This window comes from Perissodus microlepis, chromosome 4, assembly GCF_051167445.1.
Source record: "Perissodus microlepis isolate ML-2025 ecotype Zambia chromosome 4, ASM5116744v1, whole genome shotgun sequence".
Classification (NCBI taxonomy): domain Eukaryota; kingdom Metazoa; phylum Chordata; class Actinopteri; order Cichliformes; family Cichlidae; genus Perissodus; species Perissodus microlepis.
Genome location: NC_140464.1, coordinates 635,886 through 654,759, shown reverse-complemented (window position 1 = coordinate 654,759; position 18,874 = coordinate 635,886). Strand labels below are relative to the sequence as shown.

Below are 18,874 nucleotides of genomic sequence, written 5' to 3'. Positions count from 1 at the left end.
ATTTGATTTGATTACATCATCAAGTGATTTAGTGATTTTTGAGCTGTTTTGGCATCATTGAGCTTCCGTACAGCAAACAGCTGTTTCATGATCAGTCAGCATTGAGGAAGTTGCAGAGGTGACCAATCAGATGACAGGAAGATAACTGTCAGACTGGATTTGCCAGCTCGCTGGCGCTGCTGCAGGAATGTCCTCGGTCCTGTCCGTCCGCCTCCTTCAGGCCGAAGCATGAAAAGCTCGCGTCACTCCCAAAAACTCGTCAGCACTCACGTCCAACCGTTACGTTAACTTGGCCCTCGAGCCAGGCATCACCCAACCTGCTGCCATCACAGTTCCAGAGGTCAAAGGTCAAATTCTTGTTGAAAATAAAGTTTGAAAGATTTTTTCCTGTTTTATTTAATCTTTTATTAAATGAATAAATAAATATAATAATAATGTTTTCATCTCATGTTTAATTTATAACATTTATTAAATAATACGATTGTTTACTAATATTTGTTTCATCAGCTATTTCATTTAGTTTGGGTTTGTTTGAAGTCTGATTACATGATTGAAGTTATGAAAAGATCATTTTAATGTTTCTTTGTTTTTAAAGTTTGGGACTGAAACATTTTTAAAAACCAATAAAAGGATTCGATCTGATCCTGTTTCGATCGATCGGATGTTAAAATGTGTCTGAAAGTGGGAGGAGCAACAATCTCACCCCCCCATCTGCATAAACATCCACACACCAAACTAACCTGACCGCTTTCTGCACCTGTTGGCCCCGCCCACGCTGACATCGCAGAGGAGCACTAACCAGTTTCAGGACCCAGAAACGGCTGACCTGACAGAGGAAGGTAAGAGCTTTTCCCTGTTTCACGTAGAATGATCTGGACTCACAGACTGATCTTAAATCACAGGAACAAAAACGTGCGGCTGAGAGAGTTTAGGTTTGGCTGTGTCTCTGATTGGTCAGGTGAGCACACCTGTGCAGGTGTTCCTGTGAGTTTGGCCTCCTGAGTCCGAGCTGCAGGTGGAGCCTGCTGTCGGTTTGATTTCAGACGTCGAACCTGACGTGAGACAAAATCTTTACAACCAAAGTCTGAACCTGTTTGTAATCGTGTGGAGTCTGAGCACCTGTGGAGAGGCTCACACCTGAGCGCCAGCTTTTACTTTCAGTGTGGACTAAGACTGAGCTGCAGACACGCTGATGTCTGAAAGTTTGAAGTTTCTGGGTCATGGAGAGGATCTGATTGGCTGCTGTGACGAGGAAAGGTGTTTCTCTGCTTCCTGTTCCACCTCGTCGCTCACTGGACACGAGCAGCTGTGGGAGGCAGAAGTGAAGCTGTGGTGCTGCCGGGTTAAATCCACACAGTTAGTCTCTGTGTGCTGGTGGAAGAGCGGCGCCTTTACACCGAAACCAACAGCTGCCGGTTTGTCCTGACTGAGTGGGACGCGTTGGTCCTAACCCACCGGTGGCGTGCAGACACCTGACGACGCCCCCCGGCCCAGTGGAGGCGGTGTCAGGCTGGGTGGCTGACTCGAGCCGCACAGACGCCCCGAGGATGGACTCGGGTTCAGATTTAGCCCAAACCGACCGAGCTTGTGCAGAGTTCAGGATGCTCTGACTGCTGTCTCAGGATTTAAAATTCAGATGATCTGAAGTTACATGAAGCTTTTTTCACTCTCTGCTTATTTTGAAGCTTTGAAACAAACGAACCGAACTGATGATCACATTTTTAGACTGTTTTCATTTCTCTGTCGTTCTGCGGGAATCTGTCCGGTTACATTAATTTAAAATGACGCTGACTTGTTTCCATGTGCTGATCTTATCTCAGCTCTGACTCACTGCGACACGCAGAGCTGCTCGTGGTGAAACACGTAACAGGTGTTGATGCGTCTGAATTCTCCGATGTGCGTGCAGCACTCGGGCACGCGCAGCCTTTTATCGGGCGGCGTGGTCGCATCCACGCTCCCGCATGTTTTTACTCAGCTCTCACTTCCTGTTCTGGAAATAATGGAGGAAAAACAGGAAGTTTAAGTTTTAAAAACAGATTCAGCCGCACCTCCACCATTAAAACAGGAGGTTACAGACGGAAGACGAAATCAAAACAATAATACATAAAGTGTTACATGGTCTCGAGTGGTGGTGGGGGGGTTATTAAGTCGATTCAGCACAAACATGTAAACACAGAGCGTGGATCGTCCACAGATGCGGTTTCTGAGCTGCAGGTTTCATCACTCTGACCAAAACTGACTGAACCAGCAGCAGAAGATCAAACTACGCTTCATGTTTGATAAACATCATCATCATCACTTCCCTCTGACTGTTACGTCCTGCACAGCTCGCTCTCTCTCTGCACTCAGAGACCATCAAATCTGTTTTCTGTGTTCAGTGCTGTCGGCCTCTGACAGCAAAGCCTCATCTCTGCTGTTCACACTGAACAAATGTGAACTTCAACGATTGCTCAGCTGTGTCTGTGACTCTGCTTCACTTCAGCAGCATCAGCTCATCTTCACATGTTGATTCGTGGTTTTATTTTAAATGGTTAATGGCCTGTATTTGTATAGCACTTTACACCACATCCAGTCATCCACACATTCACACACAGGTGATGGAAAGCCACAGCCACCCTGGGGCGCACTGACAGAGGCGAGGCTGCACTGGCGCCACCGGGCCCTCTGACCACCACCAGTAGGCAACGGGTGAAGTGTCTTCGGGGCTCGAACCGGCAACCTTCTGATTACAAGGCAAACTCCCACCTCTTGAGCCACGATCGTCCCAGGTTTAAGGTTATCTGCTTTAAAAAGCCAGGCCAGGAAAATCTGCTGTTTCTGTTTTAGCCTCAGTGACTTTGACACAAAGGCCTCTGCTGTGATGCTCACACCTCTGATCAAGTCTCACAGTGTCAGCTTTGTTTTATACACAGACAGAAAATATGGAGATGAACTGATAACTGATCAGAATTAGAATATTTCTGACTGACTGAGTGAAAACTGAATCGAATCAAATTAAATTGGGACCTTGTGAATCGATACCCAGCCCTGGCCTCGAGGGTCAGCTGGGGTAAACAGCCCTGTGATTGGCTGGTGACCTGTGCAGGTGTGGCTAAGAACAGGTGGGCCGTTTAAGTCCATCCTGGTGCTGCTTCATCATCAGCGGTTTGTTTCTCTGAGGTGAGCAGACTTTTCCTCGGTGTGCAGGTGTGGGCTTTATACTTGTGTTCCAGAGACGATGAACTTTGTCTGGCTCTGGATCAGGGAATTTTTGGAAGCGTTCGTTCAGACAGAGACTGGACTTCCAGCTTAATACCAGAGAGAAACTGACCCGGACCTCCTCGTGAGACTCCCTGATGGTGGAGGACGGGGAATAAAAAACAAATCTGAATGTTTCTCATCCAAAGAGCCGGAATCATCAGAGCCAAACACCTGACCTGTTCTGTCACGAGGGACTCGGGACTACTTTACTGGTTTATGAAAGGGTGCGTGAGCGCTCCCCCCACGGGCATCAGCTGCTCTCTGAGAGTTTTACAGTGTAGCTGTCCAGATGTTTCCAGATGTTGGCGGAGCGACGCTTTGATCCTGACGGGAATGAAATCAGCTGAAGCTCAGAGTGAAGATGAGATGAGTTTGTTTGAAATGATCTCATCACAGATGAATCGCCTCAGGCTCGCCGCTCGGCCTCTGATGAAGAGGAGTGGTGCGTCCTCGCTTTGAGAGTGATGAAGGTGAGAGGTCATCCTCTGGCTGAAGCCCCACCAACTTCTGCCTCTAGGGTGGAGCTGCTCGAACAAGCCGGAGGACCCGAAAGGTTGATGCTGTTCGTCTGGAAAAGGGCACATCCAGACGAACAGCATCAACCTTTCGGGATTTCCTTACCTGGATGACTGAGCGTGAACACAAACTGGAGGATCACGGTGACGCTGCAGCTGAGGCGCTCGTGCTGTTATCAGAACCAGTTCCTCCAGCGCAGTGACGCTGAATAAACCTGCTGCCGATCTCCTGTGACCAATCCAAAGTCAGACGTCACGGAGGAAACGGGCCGAGGCGCAGCAGCCCACCCGACTCTCTCGGCTGCCTCTCCATCAGCATCCAGAGCGTCCAGTTCAGTGGGAGCTCACGGAGCGTGGTGCTGCAGGGCGCCGAGGCCATGCCTCTCCTCGCAGACACGCCTCAGCCTGCTTCACTCTGAACTGCAGTTTCACGTGTCGGCTTAAAAACACAGTTTTAATCTTTTAAGGCCTGGAAGCTTCACCTGTGACCTCACAGGAACACGAAGGAGCAGGTTCCTGTAAACAGCTGGCCCCGCCCTCTCCGCCTGAGCAGGTGTGCCCACCTGTCTGTCCCCGGGCTCTGACTTATTGCTGGTATTTGTGGTTCTGGGTCAGAGTTCAGTGCGGTTTGGCGTGGGCGTCCTGCAGGTCTGAGCAGATAAACATCGCCTCCTCCTCCGCCCGCTCCACCATCGCTTCACCGCAACGCTGCTTCATGGCCACCAACCTGACACCGCTGGAAAGCCGGGTTATTGATATGCAGCAGCATCTGTGGGTGGAGCGGCTCATTCCTGCAGCACATCTTGTTTGGTGGATTTGATGATTGAAGAGCGTCGAACACCAGCAGCCTGACACCACCTGCTCCGTGTCACAGCTGTGGGAGACGCCCACAGACTCGGGTCTGCTGCTGCACCCACAGGTCTGGTCGGTGGCCATGAAGCATCGTTACGGTGAAGCGATGGTGAAGCAAACCCAGATGTTCTGACTGATAAACTTCAGTCAGAACATCTGGGTCGCCGGGCGGTGACGCTCTGAAAGGTTACAGATGTTAAAGCGCCTGATCCTAAACCCCGCCTCCTCTGTGTCCTCCTCCAGGAGCAGCACGATGGCGGAGTCGGCGGAGCTGTTCACAGAGCAGGAGCTCACCTGCTCCATCTGCCTCGACCTGTTCACCGACCCCGTCTCCACCCCCTGCGGACATAACTTCTGCCAGGTGAGTCCCACCTGCAGGTGTGAGCACAGGGGGCGCTGTGCGTGGAAGCTGCTGCTGAAGGTTCACCGAGCTGAAAATGATCAGAAAACGTAAACAAATCTGTGATCATTGACGTGTTTCTGCTGCTCGGCACGTCCTGAAATGCTTCATTTGTACAAGCTGCTCTCGATTCTGAGTGTTGTTGTTGTTGTTGTTGTTACTATGACGACGATGGTGTTGATTAGCTGCTGTGTTTGGCAGGTCAGGTATTCGTCCTGCTTTACAGCCTTTTAAGAACTAACCAATCACAGGGTCTGCAGCAGTGTTAGTAACGCAAACAGAAAACTACCTGGGGTGCGTTCAGGTGCAGTGGGTTACTGGTGCGTCCTGTGCCCGCAGGCGTGTATCGGTGGTTACTGGGCGTCCAGTGCCGTGTCCACCTGTCCACTGTGTAAACATCAGTTTGAAGGACGTCCTCAGCTCAGCATCAACAAAGTCTTCGCTCAGATCGCAGAAAAGTACAAACAGACTCACTATGCACCGTTACCGACACCCTTCGGTCATGGGGCGCCCGGCGCCGCGATGGCAGGCGCCATGAACACCAACCCCTTCCTGACGCCTGAGCCATCAGTAGCTCAGGCGAACGGGGACGTAGTGTGGTGCGACGTTTGTACGGGAATCAAACAGCCCGCCGTCAGCTCCTGTCTCACCTGCACCGCCTCCTACTGCACTGAGCACGTGCAGCCACATCACACCACGCCATTCTACGCCAAACACCCCCTGATGGACCCCCAGGAGGCCCTGAGGGGCCGCACCTGCTCCGTCCACCGGCGCTTGATGGAGGTATTTATTTTTCTCTATGATTACTTGATTTGATGTTTATGTAACATTTAAATATTTGAATGTTTTTTTATTTTAACATGGTCAGTTTCAGATGTTACAATAATTTTTTATATTTTGCCACATTTTATATATTTTGAACAAATTCAAAAATCATTTGTTTTATTTTAATAACTGGTTTTATTTTATCATGTAAGTAAAACTTTTCCATATCAGTTCATGTTCTGCATTGATGAGCGGCTCACCTGTGCAGGTGTACTGCAGGACGTGTGAGAGCTGCATCTGTGCCATCTGCGTGCTGGAGGAACATCGGATGCACAAAACTGTCTCCGTGCAAACTGAGAGGCTCAGCAAGCAGGTACAAATATCCCAGATTATTCCCGGGAACGCCATTTATTAAAGTAATTTGATTCTATTTTTTTATTTCATCTCATTTTGGTTGACTGTTATGTTTGTTATTGCTGCTCATTACATTTCATTACAATTCGTCATTTAATTTATTATTACATTTATTATTTGTTGTAAATTTTATTTGAAATTAATGAATTTTTACAATTTTTAAGATTTTTTTTTGTTTCTTTTTGATGAAAAACAAAGATTTTAAAATGATGAAAAAACATTCTGGAATGAAAATAAATCCTTGGAGATGAATACAAAAAGTAAATTCATCGTTTGGTCCAAAGTGATTTTTGTTGCGGCTCTTTGACTCGACCGTGTCCGCCTGCCTCTTCAGAAACAGGTGTCCAGGACGGAGCAGGAGATCCTGAACCGGATCAAGGAGAAGGAGATCCGTGTGACGGAGCTGAAGAAGAAGCTGGACAGCCTGCAGGTGACACACCTGTTTGCTCCTTATGCAAAAACCTGAGGGGGCGGGTGGAGCCTGTGGAAGACGATGGCGTTGTCGCTCTCTTCTCACCAAACATCTGAACCCGTCTGTGTTTCAGAGCTATGCTGACAGAGAGCGCGGCGAGGTTGAACACCCGCTGAACGACCTGTCCGGCTCGTTGGACCAGATCCGGTCTCATGTGGTGGGCGGGATCGTGACCCAGCTGGATGCTGTGATGACAAAGGGGGAGGGGATGGTGAACCGCCTGGAGGAGGAGCTTAGCCAGCTGATAGAGAGGAGAGCTGCGCTGGAGGCGCAGGCTACCAGTCAAGATCACATCGCCTTCCTGAAGGTGAGGACGCCTGCAGCCACAATCACAACAGTGGCCCGCTTCATCACCCCTCTTCATCACCCCTCTTCCTCCCTCAGACATACGAGGCGACCACGGCTCCTCTGGCCGAGGATCTGCAGGCCCAGGCGGATGATGACTCGCAGCTGGTGCTCCACTTCCATCTGGGCGAGGTGAAGCTCGCTTTGTCCGAGGTCAAGGAAAAGATGGAGGAGATCCGAACCGGGGAGATCCGCTCGCGAGGACTGCGAGGATCCCGAGGATCCCGAGCGGACTCCTGTGAGTTCCAGATGTTACAGCACGGTCTGCAGATGTTGGGTTCCAGATGTTTCCTCTGAGTCGTTTCTTTCTCCTGTTTCAGTTTCAGCCGGTGACATGATGGCGGCCGAGAGCATGCTCAGTCTGAGAGCCAGCACGGCCAGTCTCAGGAAGAGCCAGTGGTCCCTGAAAGGTGAGAGGTCAGAGGTCACTTCCTGTATCTACCTGCAGGTGTGCCTCATTCCAAGCACTTAGCAACTGCTCCTCTGTGGAGCCCTGCAATAAAGAGTGACTCTATTCTACTCTATTCTCCTTACTGAGGGAAAGAATTTATCCAGTCAGAATAAGTCAGAGAAGCGAGCTCCGTCAGCAGCAGTTACGGCCACGGTGTAGGATGGAGCGCTGTTGCAGATCCACTCAAGACACCACCCACTAAAACACACGCTGATTATAAATGTATATTATCATCACCTCACTGCACTCTGTGTACATATGAAAAAGGAAACTATGGAGCGGTTCTTATATAGCCCTGGTCTACTCTGAGCACTCAGCGCTTCCCGTCCTCGCACGTGCACACACGTCCTCGCACGTGCACACACGTCCTCGCACGTGCACACATGTGGACATGAGTCCACACATGGACACTCTGATGGGGTCAGTATCATGCCCAGTGATATTTAGCACGATTGAACCACAAACCTTCAGATCAGCAGATGTACATGTGCAGTATTTTGGCTCTTTTCGTACTTCACTTTTCTTCCTGTGCCCTGTGAATGTCCACAGTGTCTCTGTCTCTGCTGTGGGAACCACTTGTTTAGTGATAACATGCTGCTTACCTCGACAGGTTGACTTGTTTAGGGAAGTGTTGCTCATCCCACAATTTCTTATGTTGAGGAAATGAGTTACAAGTTGTGGGGCTTTTATTGTGAAAGAATAACTGAGTGTTTTCCTGTCTACTTTCAGACCTAAAGAAGAGCAAGCAGGTGTCAGGTACGTACCTGTGTGAGTGTGCAGCAGACATGGATGCTCACCGTCAGCCTTTCAGACACCGATAACGAAATTATGAATCAAATCAAAGATGACAGATTTTTTTAAAATGCTGGTCGTTTTTAAACGACACAAAGATGAAGTGAAACGATAAAACCACTGAGTTGTTAGGAGGTGATTGTTAGAGAAGCTGGAGCGGTGGGAGGTTTGTGAAGAGATGAGAGCTTGTTTCAGATTGCTGATGAAATGTGTTCGTTTGTTGTTGCAGGATACAAGAAGGCCCGACTCTACATGGGTGAGGTTTTCAGCGTTTTGGTTTCTGGGTGATTCGGTTGATGCAGGTCGGGTTTGGTTATAACTGCATTCACACAGACAGACAGCTGCCAGCTAATGCTGGACATCCAAGTAAAACACTCTGGCTCCGCCCCCCCAGACGCTCTCTTACCACAGTAACCTCTCAGCAGCCACGTTACTGGTCACATGATCTCATTAAACAGCCCAAACACGGTCCAGAGGTCCAGCTCAGGTGAAGCTAGCCACCTGTGTCACCATCCACCTTTCAGTCACAGAGGCCACACCCCCTAATAAAGCACATTTTAAATGATACACAGAGACCAAACAGTTTCAGGCTGTAAACGTTTGTTTCTGCTGTAAAGTTTGAACATGGGGCTTACTCACTGCTGCCTCTACTGGAGGAACTGCAGGTTTAGCCTCATGGTGAGGTCTTCACATTATATATTTCTAAGCAAAGATACGTAATAGTGCTTCATTGGATTCAGCGTTGTTACATATATTTGATTTCTGGACTGTAGAGGAGCTTTGCATGATTCACAGTTCAAAATAATCCTCCTGTATCAGATACTGGGCCTCAGCGCAGGTCCTCTCTTCATCCTCTGAACGTTGTGATTGGCTGCCCTTCATAATCGTCAGATAGGTGCAGCTCATGTGGTAGAATCGACCGTAAAGGGGATGTGCCCTCTCTACCTTCAGATTCACAGGGTTACTGAAGCTGACTCTGAGATCACTGATATGAAACTCCGAGGCTCAAACAGGGGAAGTCCACCTTTACTCATCCTGTGGTGAGGTGTCAGGATCGCCCTGGATCGAGTTCTTCAGCCATTGTAATGACTATTTCAGCCTCCAGGGGACCTTGCTGTTATGTTTACCTGTGCTTGTTGCTTCCAGAGGACGTGACGCTGAACCCGGTGACGGCGTATCCCTTCCTGATCCTGTCCGAGGACCGTAAGCAGGTGAAGAGAGGAGAGAAGCTGCAGTTCTACAGAAACAGCCCGCACAGGTTCGACGTCTGGTCCTGCGTCCTCGCCAAGGAGGGATTCAGCTCCGGGCGCCACTACTGGGAGGTCAGGACCCAACCGGCCTTGGGACTGGGTTCAGTAACGGCTAGCAGGATCCAAGTCTGATCTCAGGTGTGTTTTTCAGGTGTGCGTCGGGGAGAATAAGGACTGGAAGCTGGGCGTGGTCAGCGAGTCGGCTCAGAGGAAGGGTCTGTTCGATATGTGCCCGTCTCACGGATACTACGCCATCTGGTGGAGCAGCAGCCAGCTGAGGGCGCTCACCACGCCGCCGCTCACCAAGGTCCAGTCCACGTTTCACATGCACTTATGTACGGAAGGCCACTGGTGCCGCAAGAAAGCAGCCATTCAGACTTAAACATGATTTTGGTCAGCGTGACTTTAACATAGAAAATCTCTAAATTTAATTGAAATAAGTTGGCGCAAAAAGTACCCAAAATCCATCATTTCCACACATTTAATAACTTTAAAATCTGATCAAATTAATTCTATTGTGTGTTAATGACAAAATTTTAAGGCAAGAAGGATGCAAACAGGCCCATCCTGTAAAGCTCAATAAAAAAAATACAAATTAAAATTCACACCAAACAGTCAGCGTGTTTAAAAACGTAAATCTAAAAAGTGATTCTTCATTTTCACACCGTCATTTATGTTTTTAATGCAACAGTTAAACTTTGAGTCCTTTAATGAATACAAAAACGCCACAGTGTCTTTTTGGCACCAGTGGGCTTCCACACCTTGAGGCTTCTTGACAGTTTGCAACTTCTGTTGACTCGTCTTAATCGCATTCTGTTTGCGTCTCACCTGCAGGTCAAAGGTCACCACCCCAAGCTGCGACAGGTGGGCGTGTTCCTGGACATGGAGGAGGGTCAGGTGTCCCTTTACAACGTCAAGTCGGGCTCAGAGATCTACAGCTTCCACACATCCACTGAGTTCACCGAGAGGATGTTTCCTCTGCTGGGGACCGGAGACAAAGAAGTCCCCCTGATCCTCCTCACCACGCTGCAGCACCCGGCCTGAGGGACTGGGACCAGAACCGGGACCAACCGGAGGGTCAATGCTGAGTGAACTAAGAGCAGAGGAACTGCAGGTGGAGTCGAATCGTCCTCACGTTGATCTCCAGACTCTGCAGTGAGACTTGAAACAACAAAGGATGTTTGTCTCGTTTTGTCCCCGTTAGATCCTGACAGGCGATGATTTTGTAATATTGATCACTGAAGAACGATTTAAGAAGCAGCCAGAGCTGCTTCTTAAATTTGTAAATATGGTCATAAAAATACATCAAATGAATCGAGGAAACCAATTTTTTTTTTTTTTTTTTTTAATTAAAATGATATAAAGAATGAAAGTTTTCACTTTGTGTAACCAGTTTGTTTTTGTAACGCTGTAAAACTAAAAGATTAGTAACACTAAACCTTTACTGAGATTTTGTGAAACACTAAACATAAAATTATTAAACTCAAAGCAAATATTTGATGTCACGAATACGTCACGTTTAATGTAACAGCTTATAGAACAATAGTTAAATTCTGTTTTCATATTTTTTCTAAATGTGTTGCCTTTTTTTGGCAACATATTGGCAACCTTCTTTTCGGGGGGCGGGCGCAGCAGCTTCTAGTGGACGTCAGAGGAACTGCAGCCACGGTGATAACTGACAGTTAAAATATTTTATGAAAAACAAACGTTTCAGCGTGACCTCAGATTTTTGCCAGACGTCCGTGTACTGTAAAGCTTGTTTTTCCAGTAGATTCTGAGAAGTGTCGAATAATGTTGGAAATAAAAGTGAACTTGTTAAATAAAGAAAAGAAGAATTGAGGTTGTTGACCTGGGTTTTTTTTTTTTTTTTTTTTCTTTTATTCATGTTGCTGAAACACAAACTTACTGTGATCAAAGGTCAAGGTTCAGATCTGGGATCACACCACAATCGCAAAATCCCTCCATGCGTCCAGACCCGACCCTCACATCACAGCTCGGATCAGAAACTCTTCGTTTCATTTCCTCATTTTCACCTTCTGATGATTGGTTTTACTTCCTGCTGCTGACCGCCATTGCTCCAGCTTGTTTCTCTGATGTGGGACGAGCTCAGGACCAGTCACATGCTTTTAAACAATGTATTCCTGACACTCGTTATTAGATTAAAAGAACCAGATAACGCACGCTCGCTGCACGAGTCCATGGTTGTCATCGGTAACGCTGAAACAGAAATCATGTCCCTGTTTAAACCTTTCACATGTCAAACGTCTGCTGCGTGCTCCGACCTGCCAGGCAGTCCGACAACTTCCTAAAAGAAGGTTATTAGCTCAGTGCCCCCTACTGTCCCACCCATGTTACTACAGCTCCAGCTCCTGGTCGTAACGAGCTCACTGAAACTGAGCGTGGTGCTGAAACAGGACGCCAGGGCCGCTGTCTCTCCACGGTCAGCTGATTACCGTAGGGCAGGGTCTCAGGGTGCTGAGGCGTCTGCTCAGGTATTAACATCAGCACAGAAAATATGCACCACGAGCTTCATGCTTCATGTTATCCTTACACCACCGAGCACCGAGGCGCAGAGCTCGCCGTAGAGCTCGCCTTACCTGACAATCTTGAAGCTCCTCCCCCCACACTGGTGACATCATCTGTGGCGATCGAGGACGGAAGTGACGTCAGCACAGCTCTACTCATTCAACTTCATATTTTATTTAACATAAATCATACTGCAGTCAGTGTGAACAGCCGGGGTTTCAATATACACAATAGAATCGTAACATTTTAAGCCCCTCCCCCTTAACCCCACCCACAACCCCCCCAAATGAAAATCGACCCCCCCCTCCCCCTGTAACCCTGCCCCCAGACCTACAAGCCTTTAAACATAACCCTCCCACCCTATAACAGCCCCACCCATCTCACACAGCTCCGCCCACCAACCCTGTCTTCATGTTTCCATCTAGCAGCGAACTCCAAACTCGTCCATCCGCCACACCTGCAGAGCGTCATGTGACCACCTTAAGCACAATGGCACTAACAAGCCCCTCACATAAAATCAAGCTCCACCTCCACACCACCTGCGGCATAACAAGCCCCTCCCTCCAGTGTAGGCACACACAAAAATCAAAAACATGTAGCATCTCCTAGCACTGCTAACAGACTCCGCCCACTCCCACAAGCCACTCCCCCTTTGCTGGAGAAGAAAATAAAAATGGAGCATGTGCTTAAGGCCCCTCTCCTACAAGCCCCTCCCCTTGTGCTGACATTATCATTACACCTGCAGGTGCAGCAGATGGCTTTAAGGCTCCGCCTACAGGTGGTCACAAGCTCCGCCCACAAGTGTCCATACAACACTGAAGCTGCTAGGGTTTGGAGTTTGCTGCTAGTGGACTTGCATGTAACCAACAAGGGGGCGGGTCCATTCTAACCGCCCGTCTGATGTTAGGCTCCCTCGCCAAAAACTCGAAAACTAACAAAAAGAAAAAAACAAAATCACATGAGTATCATCATCACCAGCATCATGGCCATCACTGACCACCCTGCCCTCCCCCTCCCCCGTCCATCATCATCATCATCGGCGGGCGTCTGCTGGCAGCCATCTTTTTGAGTCCATTCAGGTGTGTGTTGTGTGTCGGCGTCCCGCGGCGGCATGTCGACGGTTCAATGCTGCGTCTCAGAAGTTAAACAGAGAGAAACGGGAGGGGAGGGAAGAGGGCAGAGGGGGAGGATGAGGTTCTTCTTTTGTTTTGAAACAGAAAAGCGTCTTCTGGTGTGCTGCTTCCTGTCGCCGCAGCTCCTGCTTCAGCCAACGAGCAGGACCGGGGAGGAGGGGGAGGAGAAGTAGTGAAGGTGGTGGGAGGGGGGAGGTGGGATGGGAGGGAGCTCAGAGGATGATGGGACGCTAAGTTATTTAAGACATCTCTCAAAGTAGGTGGCGCCCACGTAGCCGCCCCTCAGGGAGCGATGGACATTCTGCTCGAAGAGCCGCCGGTTCGTCTGCAGGACCTCCGCCGCCTCCTTGTTCAGCGGATCCTCTGGGTTTGGCTCCTGCGGGGGGAGACGGGGAAGCAAAAGGCGTTAAATGTCTCGTTACAAAACGTTCACCAGCTGAGGGCAGCACTGAGCCGCAGAAGAGAAAACATGCGCACTCACTAGAAATAGATACTGTAGGCCGTAGATGATGGAGTTTATTGTCAGCACGGGCTTCCAGTCCTCTCTGTGGAGAAGAAGGAACAGGTGAGCAGCAGAAGACCTCACCTGGAAACGCTCACCTGTCTGACCTCAGTGTGACCTCAAGTTTGATTTTAAGAACGCACACACCTTAGGATGTTTAGGCAGACGTTGCCCTCCAGGTCGATGTTGGGGTGATACACCATCGTCTCACACTTTACCTTTGGGGGGTCGTGGGGGTAACCCTGTCCTACCTGAAACACACACACACACACACACACACACACTGTCAGATCACCTGCTTCTTAACGAGCCCCCGGCGATGACCCTCGAAATGCCGCCGGACCCTCTGAGCTGAGATTAGGAGCCTCTACAGGTGAGGTCAGAAGTCTCCGCCAATCACAGGCGTGGATGTCAAGATGGAACAACTGTACAGCAAACATCAAAGGAGTTGGAAGAACAGGTTTGTGAAGACGTTTCATCCCAGAAGCTTCTCTGTCACAGATTTTAGTGGGAGTGGCCCTAAGAGAATTCATCACGTGCCTCATCACAGCCAAGGTGTGAAAAAGGTGTGGGTGATTATCAGCAGATGTCTTGGAACCATTGTGAGACTTTGCCCCACCCCATCATGTGACCCACTGAGGTCACCTGACGCAGGTTGTGAGTGGGCGTTAGGGGTCTGGGAAGGATCTCAGACCAGTGTAGGTGGCGAATGTGAACACTGGCATCCTGGATAGAGTGACCTTTGACCTTTAGATGCAGATGAGTGTTTTGGTTTTAGAGCTGAAGAAGCTTGTTGGATGAGACGAAACGTCTTGAACAACCAAACACAAGTCTGCTGGCTTTCTTCCCGAGCTCCTTGGACTTCCCTGAGCTGAATGATATACAGCAAACTCCTTCAATGACTCGAAAGAACAAGTTTGCATTTGCTTTTCTCTGATCCACACAGGCCCAGATACACAGACATCTTTTATTAAGCGAGTTTTATTTTGACAAGGTCAGGTTATTCAGATGTGTCACCACTTTGGCCTGGAAGAAGGCCCAAACTGTCCCCTTCAGATGACACCACATTGGTTGGGATGTTCAGGAACCACCGAGACTCAAGCCTGCCATGACCCACAGCGAAGCCAGTTTCACATCACCACGGACCGAGAGGGTCCCAACCAAGAAAGAAGCACCTGCTCCAAAATCAAAACCTTTAAGGTGGATTGAAACGTGTACCTGCCCACATGGATGAACCAAATGCCTCCTGGAGAAGAGTCTGATGGTCAGAGACAAAGACTGTGCTGTGTGGCCAAAGGTTAGTGGTGGTGTGTTCATTTATTGGCCCTGTGTGGAGCAGGGAAACTCCAACACTAATTCAAACCTGTTTTTTTAGAGTTTGCTGTACAGTCACTTCAGCCTGGAACAAGAACATCCAGGCCCATGGCGACTGACCACAGCTACCAGTCGCCAATGGTGACGGTCCACCCCGGTCCTGAAATATAAAAACTATCATTTAAACGCATTAAAATGAGCCACGCGCTTATCAAAACGTCTCTTTGCCTTCCTGTAAATCATCAGCGACGAGCCTCCTCTCCTGACCCCCACCGGCGTTCCCACCGGCCTGCAGCCGCCACCGCAGGAAATCTGCAGGCGGGCCAGCAGGAAGACCAGGTGGACTCGGGAGACCTGTAGGACCGTGGAATGTCACACAAGTCTGTCAGCGATTATGATGAATCCACCTGCTAGTCCTTTACGGGCTCACCTGCAGAAACCTCAGGACTTCTTACAGCTCAACCATGAGGACATCTAAACACTGCGTGAAAGGCAGCACCTGATTTATAACACCAGAGAAAATGAGAGCCTCGTGGAGAAAACGGAAGAAAAAAGTGATTTTATCATCGCTGCAAGCCAAATTCATAAATGAAGTGATAATTAACTAATGGAGCTACATTAGTGAGCCTCTTATTGATGTTCTCAGGGCGCTGTGGGCCGGACTTTACACAGGTGAGACCTGTTGTTAGACCAGTGGAGGCTGCTGAGGGTCAGACTGTTTCAGGATTATTTCAGCATGAAGAGCCGAGGGTGGAGCCGAGGGTGGAGCCGAGGGTGGAGCAGAGAGAGAGACGGCTGTTTCTCACCTTAAAGCTGAAGACAAACTTTCCTCCTTTGTAAAAACCCTGAGAGACAAAAAGACAAACAGAGGCAGACTCGTTAGCTCAGCATCATCTTCATCTCCCGATTCAGCCCCTCATCCTCACTCTGTGCATCCTGAGGTTTCATACACCTGTGTGCCACATGAGTGGGAACAATCGGCTCTGGTGTAGCAGTGTCTGAAGCTGGTCCTGTGCTCACAGGTGGAGGTGTTTCACTGCTTTTACAGACAGCACTGCTCGTGTTACTGACGCACACCTGCAGCTCTCACAGGTGTTTGTCCTCAAAGTCAGAGAGGAATAAAGTTTTTATGCAATCACGTCTCTGAATGAAACGCACACGCACCTCGTCCGGTGAAATGATGAGTCTGAAGTTGAGGAGGTCGTCATCATCGGGGAAGTTGATCTCACACGTCTTTGGTAAGTTCAACTCATTGATGTCTGAAAAACAAACACAGGCAGGTGTTACTGATTCTGATTCGTCCTCGGGAATCAAAGACGTCCTTCATCTCTTCTTCTTTCACCTTTCAGAGGCTCATGAAAACATCTGGAGCTCTAAATACCTTGTCTGTATGCTAGGACCTGTAAAAAAGCAGTGCTGACACGAGGGTCTCTGAACTGCCCCAAAAGACTTAAAAATCCAGAACAACATCTGGAACACTTTCAGCTAGAACTGGAACCTTCTCCAAGACCTCCTTCAGCATTTCTCAATCTCACCTTGGTATTTAAGGACTTCTAAAACCTCTGGACCTCTTTAAATATTCTTAAAAATCTCCACATATTGTGTTCTTTAGGACTTCAAAAATGTTATGTCATCATCTCCAAAATCTCAATAACCTCCAGAGAAGAACACAAACCTCCTTAATCAACTTAGATGAGCATCAATGAGAAATAACGGCCTAGACCCACGAGGTAAAGAAATAAAAGGACCATTATGAAACAAATCTAATCAACTTTTATGTGTCAAAACGTTTTTTGCCAAAATGTGGAAGAACAACTTCCAAATGTAAAAAACCCTGATCTTCTCGCAGGTTTAGGGGGTGACTCTGAAACCACTGGATACCTTCTTGTTGTTTAAGGCACCAAAACATCTGGACCATCTTCAGAACTGCTTTGATCCCGTGTGGTGGGTCAGAGCGGGCCCAGGTGGTCACTCAGGTCTGCTAAACACAGGTTGGAACCCAGACCCACGGGCCTACAGATCCCCTGAGGACCCCAAACCTCTGCAATCCCATAAATCGCTGAGATTCAAATTGTCATTCATCAGGTGGGTGGAGGCAAGAAGAAGTAGGTGGTTGGTGTCAGGAACACGTGCTTTTTCTTGGACACTTGCTGGGGCATCACCGCCCAGCCTTTTGGCCTGTGTCACTCCTGCTCGGGTTATGCTCCAGATAAGAGACCAAAAGGTATGAAACCACCGACAACCAGCCAATCAGATCCATGGAAACCACAGAGCCCATTCCAGCAGATCACTTAGAAGTTGAGAAGGGTTTCAGACCTGTCCAGGTCAGATGCTGCAAAGTAGACAGAAAGAGCTGATAATTCAGACAGATCCTGATAAGGTGAGCTGGACTCTGAGAATAGGGACCTGAGCCTGTTCTCCTATTGGTCACCCACACCAGGTGACTCACAAGGCGTCTGACAGGCAGGCAGGACCCTCAGAGTCTACTGTGATCCACCACACAGGTTCAGCCTGGTTCTAACCCTGCAGTCTAAGCCGGGCTCTGATCTGCGTTCACCTGTCGCCCTGCAGCCCCTTGGGTCGACCTGCACCTGAGGAGGATAGAGGGTCAGGAAGGTGGGCGCTGTGCTCAGGTGTTCCAGTGAGTCCCTGTGTTCCTAACTCACCTGGTGTTAGGTAGAAGTGGACCCCGCGGAACTGACACAGCAGTTAGAGGCTAGCTGCCGTTAGCCGTCAGTGTTTACGGCTGTCCGGCGTTAGCTGTTAGCAGCTGTGTTCCGGGTTAGTGTTGTTAGCTGCTAGCTGCTGCTAGCTAACACCTTTAGCCTGCGTTTTGTTTTCATGTAGCACAGCCGGGCTAGCAGCCGTAGCTAACACCAGCTTCAGCCGCAGTTAGTCGGCCAGCCGTTAGCCCGAGTGAGCTACAGCAACACCGGGTCTGGGTTTGAGAGCCCTGGGTTCGGTGTCGGCCCGTGGCCGGTGGGTAACTCTCGGCTAACAGAGCCTACCTTTCTGTATTCGGAGCTGGGCCGCGCTGGCTTTCTTGCCCCCGGCTCCGGTTCTGTTTCCTCCAGCAGATTCCTCGTCTTTCTTCTGCTGCTTCAGGGAAAAGAGCTTAATCATCTTCAGTTATTTGACACACGAGGCGTCCCTTCTGTGAGCCGTCAGCGGGTCTGAGAGGGTCTGAGAGCGGGGTGGTTTCCCAACAGCACCGTGATGTGAATGGAGCCGGTGCGTCTGATCACGGAGGCAGGAGGAGCTAGCAGCGGAGCTAGCAGCGAGCTGGCTAGCGGGAGGGAGGGGAGGAGAGGAGGGGGGTGCGCGCGTGCGCGCGTGTGTGTGTGTTGGTCTGAAACACATGAAAGTCCACTGGTGCCAGAATATAACAATCGCGAGAAGGTCTGGGGGCTGCTGGAAAGAGTGAGGGGGCCACAGGCAGGTAAACCCAGCTTTAAAAACTCTGGGTTCAAGAAAAGTGATGAAAAGCACCTGAACGTGAGTTTGAAGGTGTTTGTGATGAACAGCTGTCTCCTCAGTGAGGGAGGAGAGCGTGCTCAGCACCTCCGGCCTCTGTGCTGGTGTTCCAGTTCAGCCCGGTGCAGATGTGGACGTGTAGGCTTCCTGTCTCAGGACAGGTGCTCCATGCAGTTACCCTCTTCCTTCAGAAGCTGTAGGGGTCATGACCCGAAGCTGAAGCTGTTCAAGGCAGACAGGAATGGAGACGGAAAATGTCCTGAAAGCAGACAAAGTAAAAGCACTCATTATGCAGAATCACAAGTTATGTTATTGGCTTGTGATTGCTGATTCATGCATGTGTACAGCAGCGTCATGTGGCATGCCGAGACAGACTCTGCAGGGCGTTCATCTAAAAGTCAACTTCATGTCTCTGAACTGAGAATCAGC

At 49.2% G+C, this 18,874-nt stretch overlaps 2 protein-coding genes across 4 annotated transcripts; one reads left to right on the top strand and one right to left on the bottom strand.

Annotated features, from left to right (window-relative positions):
* The first annotated feature begins 561 nt into the window (after positions 1 to 561).
* Positions 562 to 11,330, top strand: btr30 (bloodthirsty-related gene family, member 30). 3 transcript variants are annotated; one of them, XM_084924913.1, is made up of 13 exons: positions 562 to 839; positions 4,851 to 4,968; positions 5,347 to 5,790; positions 6,041 to 6,145; positions 6,521 to 6,616; positions 6,732 to 6,965; positions 7,043 to 7,241; positions 7,324 to 7,413; positions 8,184 to 8,210; positions 8,476 to 8,502; positions 9,393 to 9,568; positions 9,648 to 9,803; positions 10,331 to 11,330. In XM_084924913.1, the coding sequence occupies exons 2-13, from the start codon at positions 4,861 to 4,863 to the stop codon at positions 10,538 to 10,540; spliced, it is 1,872 nt and encodes a 623-aa protein (XP_084781039.1). In that variant the 5' UTR covers positions 562 to 839; positions 4,851 to 4,860; the 3' UTR covers positions 10,541 to 11,330. The 3 variants fall into 3 exon arrangements, with proteins under 3 accessions (XP_084781039.1, XP_084781040.1, XP_084781038.1); XM_084924914.1 differs by having other exon boundaries at positions 562 to 3,710; XM_084924912.1 differs by having other exon boundaries at positions 562 to 4,968.
* Positions 11,331 to 12,428: 1,098 nt separating this feature from the next.
* On the bottom strand, positions 12,429 to 18,269 carry ube2m (ubiquitin conjugating enzyme E2 M). The gene is made up of 6 exons (XM_084924929.1): positions 17,980 to 18,269; positions 16,136 to 16,230; positions 15,778 to 15,816; positions 13,805 to 13,908; positions 13,637 to 13,700; positions 12,429 to 13,531 (listed from the first exon to the last, which is right to left on the bottom strand). Exons 1-6 carry the CDS (start codon positions 18,092 to 18,094, stop codon positions 13,391 to 13,393), a joined length of 558 nt encoding a protein of 185 aa, XP_084781055.1. The 5' UTR covers positions 18,095 to 18,269; the 3' UTR covers positions 12,429 to 13,390.
* Positions 18,270 to 18,874: the final 605 nt, after the last annotated feature.

Bases quoted from the DNA above. Each gene is read 5' to 3' on its own strand.
- btr30 (XM_084924912.1), top strand. From the start codon at position 4,801: ATGTTAAAGCGCCTGATCCTAAACCCCGCCTCCTCTGTGTCCTCCTCC. The intron at 7,242-7,323 runs GTGAGTTCCAGA...CTCCTGTTTCAG, and splicing joins AGGATCCCGAGCGGACTCCT to TTTCAGCCGGTGACATGATG. The intron at 9,569-9,647 runs GTCAGGACCCAA...TGTGTTTTTCAG, and splicing joins CCGGGCGCCACTACTGGGAG to GTGTGCGTCGGGGAGAATAA.
- ube2m (XM_084924929.1), bottom strand. From the start codon at position 18,094: ATGATTAAGCTCTTTTCCCTGAAGCAGCAGAAGAAAGACGAGGAATCT. The intron at 13,909-15,777 runs GTGAGAAACAGC...TGTGTGTTTCAG, and splicing joins AGTTTGTCTTCAGCTTTAAG to GTAGGACAGGGTTACCCCCA. The intron at 13,532-13,636 runs GTGAGTGCGCAT...CTCCCCCCGCAG, and splicing joins GCCTACAGTATCTATTTCTA to GAGCCAAACCCAGAGGATCC.